Source organism: Talpa europaea, assembly GCF_964194135.1.
Source record: "Talpa europaea genome assembly, chromosome: 3".
Classification (NCBI taxonomy): domain Eukaryota; kingdom Metazoa; phylum Chordata; class Mammalia; order Eulipotyphla; family Talpidae; genus Talpa; species Talpa europaea.
The window spans coordinates 2,018,926-2,031,153 of NC_140069.1; the positions used below are offsets into that span (position 1 = coordinate 2,018,926).

A 12,228-nucleotide genomic window follows, 5' to 3' on the forward strand; every position below is an offset into this window, starting at 1 on the left:
AGCCGAGCGCCGCCCCGGGATGAGCGCTGGTGACGCGTCCCGGCTGGCGCTGCGCCCCCCGCAGGCCCGAACTCGGGGAGCAGGCTGCGGCGCATCGGGAGGCGCGGGTGTGAAGGGCCGGCAGGAACGCCCTCGGGGGGCGGGGGGGGCGGCGGGGGGCGGTGACCAGGGCTCCAAGAACTTGGGGTTGGAAGGCAGGGGGCCCGGAGAGGCCTGGGGGAGCCTCACTCGCGGCCTCGCCGGGCGCTGACCAGCTCCCACGCCAGCGCGCTCGGACGCGCTCCCCGGCCGGCCGGGCTCCTGCAGGCCGCGGGGCCAGGGCCGTCGCGGAGCCCGCGGTCTGGGGCGGACGCGCCCCCCGGCGCCGCCCCTGCCCCGGGGCCCTCGGGCCGGGGCGGCTCGCGCGGGGCGGCCTCGGGCCGGAGTCCAGTGCCCCCTGGTGGCGCGGGCGGGCGGCGGCCCCGGGGCGCGGGGAGCGAGGGGCGCGGGCGCGCGAGGCGAGGCGGCTGGGGCTCCGTCGGGCCGGCCGGGCGCAGGCGGCCACCAGCTGCGGGAACCTGCCCCGCCGCGGTGACTCACGGCGGCCGGCGCAGCCGTCGAGCGCAGGGGCCTCGGTTTCCAAAACGAATCCTGGGGAGAGCGGCTGGGGGGGGCCTCCCGCCCCCGCGCGCGCCCGAGGGTGTCCGCAGACGCGGGGGAGGCGGTGGCCGGGAGCCCCCCCCCCACCCGCGCAGGCTCCCCTGCCTGGTGGGCGCGGGGCGCGGGCTCCGCCGGTCCCCGAGTGGGTGCGCGTCCCCCCGGCCCGGAGCCCCCGCGGGCGCGGAACCTCAGGGGTCGCAGCCCCACAGCCCGTGAGTGCCTGAGGGTTGAGTCTGGTGCCCAGGCCTCTGGGCACCCCCCGGGCTCGCCCGGGACCCCTCACCACCCCGCCGGCCGGGCAGGGCCGCCCCTCTGCGGCCACCACCTCCTCCTCGGCCGGGCTCCCGAGGGGTTGGGGTGTCCGGAGGTCGCCAGGGCTTTGCCCCACCCACGTGCTCAGGAGGCTCCCCTGCCCAAGAGACTCAGGGGGGACAGTGGCCAGCGGGCTTCCCCTCGCGGCCTGGAGGACATGGGGCGCCAGGCGGAGGCGCAGGAGCCGGAGCGGGAACAGGACGAGGCCGGCGGGGCCCGCGCGCCCTCGGGACACAGGCCCAGCGGGCGCTCCGGGGGCGGGGGTGGGGGCGGGTCGCGCTGTTCCCGGGGCACCCCGCGCCCAGCCTTGAGAAACAGGGGGTGTTTCTCGGAAAATCCACAGAGGGGAGGCCGGGAGGCCGGGATGCGGCCTCCGCCCCCGAGGCCCGGACCCCACGAGGGCGCCCGCGCGCGGGGCCGGCCCGGTCGGGCTCCCGGGGCGGAGGCTGCCCGCGGACCCCCCGCGCGCCCCGGCGGAGCCCCTGCCCCACGCGCCCGCGCCGGGCGGCCGGCCCGAGGGGGGCGCAAGAGCGGCGCTCCCGGGTGCGCCCCCCGCCCGCTCCCCGCTCCCCTCCGGGCCTCGGCTCGTCCGCCGGCTTCTCCGCCAGAATCCGGGCCCCTCCGCCCGGCCCCTCCGCCCGGCCCCTCCAACTCTCCGCCCGCGCGTCTGCCCGCGCCCTCGCGGACGCGGCGGGAAGGACCCGAGCGACCCCGCGCGCCGCGCCCTGCGCCGCCCCCCGCGGCCCCGCCCCCCCCCGCCCACTCGGGCGCCGCCCGCCCCCCGCCCGCCCCCGCCCCCGCCGGGCTCCCCGCGTGCGCCCCGCGCCGCGCCCGGGCTGCAGCCGGAGCCGCCACGCCGCCTCGCCAGCTGGCGGGGAGCGGGCGGGGGGGCGCCCGGAGGCCGCGGGAGGGCGGGGAGGGGAGGCCGCGCCTCGGCGCAGCCCGGCCCCCGCCCCCCGCCCCCCGCCCCCCGCGGCCCTCCCGCCGAGCGGGGCCGCCGCGCGCGCGCACGCACACAACCCGCGCGCCCCGGCACACGCGGGCGCACACTCGCCACACGCGCGCCGCCCGGGCGCCCTCCGGCGCGCACGCACGCGGCGCCCCGGGCAGACCCGCCGCGGCCGCCGCCCGGACGCCCGCCCCGCGCGGCCCCTGCGCCCGCCCCGCCCCGCCGCGCCGCGCCGCGAGCCCCCCCGCGCCCGCCGCCGCCCGCGCGCCCCGAGGAGCGGGCTGGACACCCGCCGCCGCCGCCCGCCGCCCGCCGCCCGCCGGGCCCCCCGCCGCCGCGCCCCGGGGGCCGAGCGCGGCCAACTTCGCGGGCCGGCGGCGCCGGCGGGGGGCGCGGGGCGCGCGGGGCGCGGGGCTCGGGCCGCCCCCCGCGCCGCACCTGCCCGGGCCCTCGCGGCCGGGCTCGGGCTCCGGGGGCGCCGCGCGCCGCAAACTTTCCCGCGCCCCGCCCCGAGGGGCCGCGGAGGGGCCGGGGGGCGGGTCCCGCGGGGCGCGCTCGGCGCCGCCGGCTCCGCGCCGGGCGCCGCCGCCCCGGAGCCCGACCCCGAGGGGCGCGGGCCGCCCGGCCGCCCCGCCGCGCCCCGGCCCCCGCCCCCGCGCCGGCCGGCCGCCCGGGGGGGGGCGCGGGGCCGGGCGGGGGGGGCGCGGGCGGCGGCGGGGGGGGCCGCGGCGCATGGCCCTGCGCACTGGGGCGGGCCGCGCGGCCGGGTCTGGCGCAGGGCGGCGGCGCTGCTCCCCGACGCCCGGCCCCCGCCGCCCGCCCGCGCCCGCGCCCGCCCGCCCGGCCCCGCCGGCCCCCGCGCGGCGGCGGCGGCCCCGGCGCAGGGGGGCCCCGCGGCCCCCCCGCCCCCCGCCCCCCCGCGGCCGCCGCCGCCGCCGGCAACTTGGAGGCGGCGGAGGAGGCGGCCGGGGCCCCGGCGCCGCAGTGGGACGCGCGCGGCTGCGAGCCTGCGGGACATGCCCCCCGCGCCGGCGCCCTGCTGGCGGCCATGAAGAGGCAGAACGCGCGGACCCTGGCCCTCATCGCCTGCACCTTCACCTACCTGCTGGTGGGCGCCGCCGTCTTCGACGCGCTCGAGTCGGACCACGAGATGCGCGAGGAGGAGCAGCTCAAGGCCGAGGAGGCGCGTCTCCGCGGCAAGTACAACATGAGCGGCGAGGACTACCGGCAGCTGGAGCTGGTCATCCTGCGCGCGGAGCCGCACCGCGCGGGCGTGCAGTGGCGCTTCGCCGGCTCCTTCTACTTTGCCATCACGGTCATCACCACCATCGGTGAGCGCCCCGCGCCCCGCGCCCCCGCCCGCGCGCCCCGCGCGCCCCGCGCGCCCCGGCCGGGACCCCCGGCCCCCTCCCGCCGCCGTCTGGGCCGGCGCGAGCGCGCGGGAGCCGGAGCCGGAGCCGGAGCCGGAGCCGGAGCCGGAGGGCGGAGGCGCCACTTTCGCGGGGCGCGCGGCGCTAAGAATAACCCGCGCGGACGCCCACCCCCCGCCGCCCCGGCCCCGCCGGCGCGGCTCCCCCTCCCCGCGCGCGGAGAGGCCGCCCGGCCCGGCCCCGCCGGCGTCCGGACCCCGCGCCGAGGGCCGTGGGAGGCGCTGCCCCCCGCGCCGCCGCCCCCAGCCCAGGCAGGGGCGCCCGCTCGCCCGCCGAGCCCGCGCGCGCCGGAGTTTGCCGCGGGTCTCGGGGCGGGGGGGGGGGCGCCGGGGCTGAGCCCCGCGGGGGGCGGGGGCCGGGGCGGGTGGCACCTGCTGGCCCCCCACCCCCGCCCCCCACCCCCGCCCTCACGCCGGCCAGGCAAGTCCGCGCGGTGGCCCGAGATGGGGACACCAGCCCCAGCTTGGGCGAGTCCGGCTGGTGCACCTCGGGGACTCCTCTGGGTTCCGGGGACCCAGCCCCAGAGCAAGTCTCCGGTGGGCGCCGGGGCGGGCTCCGCACCCCCGGGGCCGGGCCGGGGCATGTTGCGCCCGGGACCCGGCAAGGGGTCGGGCCCTTCCCCCAGGGGCGCCCCGAGCGTCCGCAGCCCGGGGGCCGGGAGCTCCGCCGCGCCCCAGCCCGGCGCCCGCCCGCGCGGTGCCCTCTCCCTGCCGCGCGGGGGGCGCTCCCCCGCCCCCAGTCTCCCCGCGGAGACACCCCCTCCTCCCACCCCTTTTTCTGCCCCCCTGGCTTCTCCGGACCCCCTGCTATCCCCCGTGTTTTCCTTTGTCTGGAGCGCGCCGCGGGCCGCGCGGAACGGGGTTTCTCGGTGCCATATGCAACAGGAAGCGCTGGCACAGGACGGCCTGGCTCGCCGGAGAGACTTTGAGAGTCATCTTGTCTGAGATGTTTAATTCATCGGTGCAAGTTCTGCGACGGGGAAGGAAACCGTCCTTCTGTTGTCTGCACAGCCAGCCCGGCTCCAGCTCCCCGGGCCGGGCTCGGGGGTGGACAGGAGAGCCCGTCCCTCTCGGCCGGCGCGGCCAGCGCTGGGCAGGGCCCGTGGGTCAGGGCCGCCCTGCCTGTCCCCGGGCTGGGGGGTGAGCCTGGTGGCCACGGCGTGGAGGTGCAGGGCGGCCGTCCTGGGGGCAGGCGCCGCTTTGCTGGAGCCCAGAGCCCCGTGTGCCTGGCTGACTGCCCGCCCGCGGGGGGCCCATGCCCCCCCAGGTGTGTGCCTCAGGGGATCCAGACCCAGGGCCGGTGATTGTGCTGGCGGCGCCGTCGCAGCTGGGGGGCTGAGCCCCACCTCTGAGCAGCGGCTGCCGCAAAACTGAAACGCAGAGGCGCGCGTGCCCGGGAGCAGGTGGCCCGGCTGGAGCAAGTTCTCGCCCGGCCTCCTGGCGCTGCAGGCGGCCCTGGGCGTGTGCGTGCGGGCTGAGCCCAAAGAGGTGCGTCAAGGAAGCGAGGCCGGGAGGAGAGGAGGTGCCCGCGGGCCAGGCGTGCAGGTGAGCGCCACGCAGCCGGGGCAGCTGTGGACGGGCCAGGCCAGCTTCTGCCTCCTGGACTGGCGTCACCTGCTTCTCCAGGGAGCCGGGCCCGGCCCTGTCTGCCCGGAGGTGGGGGGGGGGGCTCTGCTCGGCGCAGGCCTGGCTGGGAGCCTGAGTCCCGGGGTACCGGAGACCCCGGGTCGGTGCCCCGCTCCCCGCCTCGGTCTCCCCACCTGTCGGAGTCCGGCGCCGCCGCACCCCAGGTCCCCAGCCGGTCCGCCCTGGCCCTGGGTGCGAACGTGGCTGCCCTGGGCTGGGGGCCGCTCTGGGCCCTGAAAAGCTGTTCCGCCCAAGAGCTTGAATTTACAGGAAACAAAGCACCTTTCTAGTTAGTTCTGTTTGTTTTCTTCTTTTTTAATATAAATGCAAATGAAGGTGCTCCCAGGCCTAGAGCAGGAACCGGCCGAGCCCGGCCCCCGAGGATTGTCTCCTGCTGGACAGGGATGTCTCGGGCCGCTTGTCTTAGTCTGACCTCGAGCGATTTCTCCAGCTCGACGTCCAGCTCCCCGCGAGGTGGGGCGGGGGCCCTGGTGCTGCCGGGAGCGGCACCTGATCGCGCCTCTGGGAAGAGGGTTTTCGGGACACGCGCCCTCGCCGCTTCGCCGCGGACCTGGCTCCGCTGGGCTCGCAGACGGGTCCCCGGGGAGGCCCGGTGGAGCAGGTGCAGGTCCGTCCTCCGTCGGCCCGGCCCCTCCTCCCGCGCCGCTCGCGCCGTGTGATGCCGGGGCCACCTGTGGCTCCTGCCCGGAGGTGACATGGGTGACTTACACTCAGGTCACCCAGATCCTTGAACTCGGGCTGGCTTATGGTTTAGGGGGGCCATCCCCGGCCCTCCCTGTCTGATTAGCAGGACCCTTGGGGTCTCCCCCAAGCTGTTGGTGGAATGGGGGGCTGCTGGGGCCGCTGGGCCAGGCCCTGCTACATTTGATTTGAATCTCTCGGTGTGGGGTGAAGGCCCGGCCGGGTGAGGACCCCGGTGCTGGCCGGCTCGTCACCTCCCTACAGGAGATGCTTTGGGCCAAACCTGCGTCCCTTTCTAGCTGCTGCTCTTGGCACAACAGGGCTGGCACCTCCAGGGCATTTTTTTTTAATGTGATTGAAGTCGCAGCCGCCTCTGGGATCATTAAAGTAAACGGTGCTCAGGATCCAGACCTCACCTGGCGGCTGGAGCGCAGCGCCCTGGCCTGCAGGGGAGGCGGGCGGGGAGGGAGGGGGGTGGGGTTTCGTTTGCCCCTCAGTTTGCAGAAGGGGAGACTGAGATCGGGACTGGCATCAGGAGTCCCCAGGCCCTGCAGCCAGGTGGCTGCCGCAGCCGCGGGTCACCCCCCCGGGGGCTGGGGCTGCGCAGTCTGAGCAGAAGTGCTGGGCTCCCTGTGCCCTCCTGCCGAGGGCCCCCCGGGCCGGGCTGGGCCTCGGTGGACAGCGGCTCCTGTTCCCCTGGGGAGCAGGACGAGGAAGTTTCACCCAGTGGGAAGCATTTCTCTTTTCTTCCTGGCACTGCGGGGTGTTGTTTTGCCAAACGCAGCCCCTGCGCTGGGCTCTGGAGACAGTCTAGATGACAAGATAAGGAGGGAGGGGAGCGCAACCCAACAGTTGGCTGCTGCCCAGCTGCAGAGTGGGGACAGCTAAGCCCAGGGAGCTGCCCTGTCCCTGTCCTCCCTGCTGACCAGAGCCAGCGTTTCTCGGTGGCCCTCTGCACCCCTCATGGGTCCTCCCTCTCCAGGAAGTCCTCTTGGGCTTCTCCTGTGCCGGTCACAGCCAGCGCTTTGGCCCTGGCCTCTGTGTCCCCCGCTTGATTCCCGCGTCAAATGCAAGAACCATGTGTTCTTGCATCTTCACCCCCGCCTGCCCCTGCCCAGTGCCTGGCATGCGGTGGCCGGCTCCTGAGGACCCCAGCGTGGAAGCCAGCCCAGTGGGCCAGCGGTGGTGCCATGGAGCACAGGCTTGCACACACCCGTGCTCACTCCCACAAGCCCGGGGAGCACCGCCCCACGTCGCAGGAGAGGAAACTGAGGCGCGGCAGGGAATTGCACCAAGAAGACCTGGCCCTGCCCTGATTCGGGAGCCCCTCGCCACGGGCTTTGGTGACGCGCGTGTCCCGGGAGCCGGGGATGGATCTGTGGAATATTCCACCGTGTGTCTGCTTCTCCCTCTTCCTCTCCTGGTTAGGGAAGCTGCAGTCAGCTCTAGGGGAGGGGCCTGCCCACCCAGGCATCCTGGGCCGCACCTGGAGAAGTGGGGGTTCCCGTTCCTTGCTGGTGTGGCCGTGGGGAGTGGCTGGAAGCACAAGATGCCCCAGCAGCCCCCAGGCCAGTGCAGCCAAGGCGGGGCGGTGGCGCCGGCTCGAGTGAGCACAGCCTCTTCGCAGCTGCCCTGGAGCTGGAGGGGCGGCCACGGGGTGTCCTTTCGACCCTGGGGTGGAAAGAGTCAGCTCTCCCGGGGTGTCTGGAGACACCCGCTGCGTTCTCTGCACAGGGCGGGTGTCTGATGAGCCAGTGCTTGACACCCATGCCCCCCCCTTTTCTGGGGTCCTCGTTTACCTCCTCAGTCTAGGGAGGGGGTCATGGGCAGGAGCTGAGCCAGGCCTCCGCCCGCTCCTCCCCGCACGCACCTGTGTTCGCACCTCTCCCACCCAGTCCCCACGCGCGCTCGCCGGGGCCGCGCACCTGCCGGGGGCTCCTGCACCTGCTGTTCTCGGGCCACCTGTCCTGTCTGTGCCTCCCCCCAGCGCTCACGCCGCCCTCCGCTCACCTGCTCACTTGTCCCTCGTCACCGTGTCCTCCGGCGCCGCGTGTTGGGCACAGTGTGCCGGCAAGGAAGCAGCGTCGGGGGACAGGGACCCACCACCCCAAGTCCCATCTCAGCAGGATCTCAGCCTTGATGAGGGGGTCTCCGAGGGATCCCGGCCTCACGTCCTTCCTGCCAAATGGCCGGGAAGGAAATCCCACCCCCAGGCGCCGACCCCAGTCACTTCTGATTTTAAAACACTCGGCGGTGGACAGGGCGGGCGGCAATGACCGTCCGAGGAAGCCCCAGCCGAGGACGCCCCGGATCTCATCCGGACCCCAGCGGCTCAGCCGGGGCGAGCGAAGTCATGGAGCGCGGGAGCAACGCCGAGCGCGTCGAGGCAGGTCACGTGCTGACGCTCAGCTCAAGTACCATGCGGGGGGACGCGGACGACACTGACTGCGCCACGCTGATGAGGAGACCTGTGGAGAGAGCAGCGAGTCCACGGAACGGAGGGTCCCGATGCTCTCTGTCGGGGAGAAGGGGAGGGCGAGTCGAGGGGGTCCAGGAGACGCTGGGCACTGGGAGCCAGGGCAGACCGGCTGCCAGCCGCGGGGTACCTGCCCCCCTGAGTCAGCGTGCAGAGCAGCCCTGTGCTCTGTCTGTACGCGCGTTGCCAAAGGGGCAGCCTTGCCAAAAGACTGTTCCGTAACAGTCTTCAGGAATTTGGACAAAGCCCCAGCCCCGAGTTTCCTCCAGTCTGTCTTTGTAAGCTTGGTCCCTTTCCTCGGTCTGTGCACCCCAAGTCCTGTCTGTGCGGGGACAGCAAAACATCACCTCCTCTTTTCTAGGTGCTGTACTTCTGTTAATAGGTCCAGTTGGGAAGTGAGCTTTTCTGGGCAGCCGTCTGCCTGCATTGACTGGCTTGAGCTTCTAGTTCATGGAGGCTTCTGTTGTGTGCTGCTTTTTTTTCTTTTTTAAGATTTATTTATTTGTTTATACATGCACTGGGTACAGTCAGAAGTGCGGGAGGGTGAGAGAATTCACCAGAGCCAGAGCGGGGAGCAGAGCAGGCAGAAGGACCGAAGTACACTGCTGAGGGGAGCAGCGGGCGGCAGGAGAGGTCTGCGCGCCATGTGGTGGCCGGGGAGCAGCCGGGGATCGAACCGGCGCCGCAGTGGCCGCGGGCAGCTTCGCAACCCAGCGCTCAACCGCTGCGCCACCGGGGAGGCCCTGTTGTGTGCTTCTAAGCAGGAGTTTCTGTTTTGGATTGGTGTGAACCCAGGAATGGGCTGTGACGTTGATCTCTGAGTACAAAATGTTATTACATGCACTGGACCCAGAGAACAAGGAGTGGTTGATTGAAAAATTTGCAGTGGCAAGAGACGATGAGTAAATTCAGGAGCGTTTGTGAGTGCCCTGCCTGGCTTGTCAACACTGGGACGTCAGCCTCGGGGCCGGGTGGCCGAGGGATCCTCCCAGCAGATGGCAGTTTGCTGACCCTGGCCCCTCCCCAGCTGTGTGCCCCTGGGGTCTCACCTGCTGGAGCCAAGGCAGAGCCGAGGGCCAGCAGAGCCGAGGGCCAGGCGGAGGCTGCAGCCATGTGCTGCCCTCGGCTGGTGAAGGTGGGAGGTCGTCTGTTGTGTGCGGCTTCCCAGCTCTGCCCCCCCCCAACCCACCCCCTCCTCTCTCTAACCCAGCGTGGGGTCCCCGCTGGAGCGCACCCTCAGAGGTGGACAAGCTCCCACTCCCCAGTGGGAAGAGACCGTCCGGCAAGGTGGGGTGTCAGGCTGGGGCTTTTGAAACGCCCAGCAGGATCCTAGCCGGGCTTTAGATTTTCCCAAGTCACCAGTCGGGAAAAGATGACTTTCCGGGGTACCACCGTCCTCTCTGCCACCACCTTCCCTGCCAGGAAGCCCCAGAGGCCCCATTCCCTGCGGGGTCAGAGCTGCATCTGCAGGCCCCAGCCCCGTCTGAGCCTGCGGTTCCCAGCATGCGGGGCACGAGCTGGAGTTCACCCTGCTTCCCGCGCCCACTCGTCCAGCCCCTTGGGCCAAGGGCATGCTCTGCGGCTGCACCCCGCATGCCTGGGCTCCCGGAGCGCCTCTTGCGGGCTGCCCCCATGTTCCCCTGCGGCTGCAGGAGCACCCGTGTCCTTGGTGTTCAAGGGAGGCAGCGGGCGAGGTGCCCGTCTTGCCAAAGGGGAGCTTAGAGGTGTGATCTCAGCCCCCAAGGCCGCAGCCCGGACAGGCTGTGTGCACGTGCCGGCGCCTGCTGAGGGAGCAGAGGGCCTTGGCTGCACGGGTCCTGCCAGGTGCCCAGGCACATCCGACACTCTCTGGAGGGGGTGAGGCCTCCGGGCAGACTGGCACCAGCTCTTCGCTCGCTGAGGGACATGAGGGATGGGGGGCGTTGTCACGGCACCCAGCCCTCCCTCCCCCTGGTGCACCCTCGGCCGACCCTCCTGGTCTGCCTCCTGGTGGCCCCCGCCCGCCACCTTCCCTGCCCCCCTACCCCTCTCCTGCCCACCTGTCACACCGCCTGTCCGACAGTTCCAACCTGGGGCCTTGCCTGTGCTGTTCCTCCGCCCCGCCTGGCACGGCATGCTCACATCAGACTCCCGGACTGTCCTTGTGTCGTCCCCGGGCACTGGTCAGTAGGTGACACTGGCTGCCTGGACTGTGCTGGCTCTGCTCACCTGCTAGCCCCTTGAGGGCAGGGGCCGTGCCTTTTATTTCGGTCCCTAGCACTTGGCATGTACTGGCCCCCGACGGTGTTTGTTGATTGACTGCCTGATGGGTTGTCAGGAACAGGACACTGTAGTCAGGGACTAGGAATGTTAGTGAGTGTGCGAAGCGTGTGGCAGGGGTGTTTTTGGACCCTGTGAAGGTACGGAGGGTGGGCACCCCCAGGGTACTGTGGGTTTTAGGACGGCTGAGGGCGCAGAGGTGAGTCTGGGATGTGGAAACCCAGGGGCACCGGCCACGCCGAGGCAGCCTGCAGCCCTGAGGTAGTCCAGAAGGAAAAGAGAAGGGGTCTCATCTGCTTGTGGGGTCATGCCTCCCAGTGCTCCCCGACATCTTCCTGCCCTGGCAGCTCCGCTGCGGGGTCCTGTGTGTCTGTGCTGTTCTGGGGCCTGACAGATGTTGCCTCAGTGAAGTTCACCCCCTGCACACGCAGAGAGAAATACCTCAAGTCTCTCCATTGTACAGACCACAAGGCTAAGCCGTTTGCTCAAGGTCACGCGGCTCAAACAGGGCAGAGCCAGGCGGTCCAGCGGCGATGGGGCTGCCGAGGCCGTGCGTGCGGCTGCTCCACACGGGCGCTCACTTCCGTGGGGCGGTGACGTGTGGCGAATCACCCCCAAGCCCAGCGGCTCGAAACAGCAACCGCTCATTCTCCCTGGCGCGGTGGCTCAGCCCGGCTGCTCTTCCTCCTGCTGGGGTGCAGGCGCGGGGGGCAGCTCTGCCCCACCCCTGCCGGGGCTCCCCCGGGAGGCAGACGCACGAGGGGGCCGTGGCGCTGCGGGGTCTCTGCCCGCGTCCCACGTGCCGCTGGCCCAAAGCAAGTCACATCACGAGGCCGGGGCGCGGCCGGGGCGCGGCGGCTCCCCCTGTCCGCTGACCCGAGCGTGTCTCCCACCCCTGGACGCAGCAGGGAAAGGCCGTGGGGCGTCCACCCACACCCCCCACCCCCGCTGCAACCGCAGCCTGGACTCTGGTCCCCGCGGTGAGCCGGGCACGGGCGGTGTGCGGCCGCCCCCGCGACCTGCTCCGCCGCCCGTCGGAACACACAGGCCGGGCCGCGGAGGGGACCGAGATTTCGTCTCTTCTAGGGCTGGAGGCCGGAGTCCAGGGTCAAGGCGTTGGCGGGCGGAGTCCACCGAGGCCTCCCTCCTTGTGTGCCGCTGCTGGCCATCTCGGGCCCCGGGTGGGCGCCTGCGCGTGTCTGTGTCTTCCTCGCCTTTTCGTCGGAGGACACCGGGTTGTTGGGTGGAGGCCACCCACGTTGCCCCGTTTTCACGCCGTCACCTCTTGAAGAAAACCCACCTCCTCCTGCGGCGGGGCTAGTGCTCCTGACGTGGGGGGACGCCGTCCGGCCCCTGCACCCTCCTGGGGCGGCCGTGGGCGTGGACGGAGGCGGTGGGCCTGGAGGCCTGGCCCGGGGCCTGATGGCCGAGTCACTCAGCACTTGAACCTGAGCTTTGCTTGTGGGGCCCGGGGGAGTTTGTTGCTGCGGCCTGTTCGCTGCTCCACGGTCACTCTCCGGTCTGCTCGCTTGTGGGTCAGGTGACCGCCAGGTCCCGCGGACCCCACCCGGGGTGTGTCCCGGAGGCCGGAGCTCAAGTCCCCGCCCGCCGGGTGCTGGCAGCTGGCCGGTCTCCGCGCCGTGCGCCCCTTGGCAGGCTTGGGGTGCGCGAAGTCTGTGCCTCTCAACTTTCTTCTTGATTGACTTTTTTAAACGAGCAGCACGCGGTACCTGTGTAATTCACGCTTCCACGTGTGTTAGTGTTAAGTTTTTAAAATGTGCTGCGGCTGATTTCCGCGTGGACAGTGGTTACACGCCGTGCGCGAGCCCCTGCCTT

General features: G+C 72.4%; 1 protein-coding gene across 1 annotated transcript in view; it reads left to right on the forward strand.

Moving 5' to 3' along the window:
• Window positions 1–2,948: 2,948 nt before the first annotated feature.
• The window catches only part of KCNK9 (potassium two pore domain channel subfamily K member 9), a gene marked incomplete at both ends in the record, with an annotated part of 45,603 nt that continues 36,323 nt past the window's right edge, over window positions 2,949–12,228 (forward strand). The window contains one exon of the mRNA XM_084229528.1: window positions 2,949–3,231. Within this exon, the coding sequence (XP_084085654.1) occupies window positions 2,949–3,231 (283 nt within the window). The remainder of the gene's footprint in view (window positions 3,232–12,228) is intronic.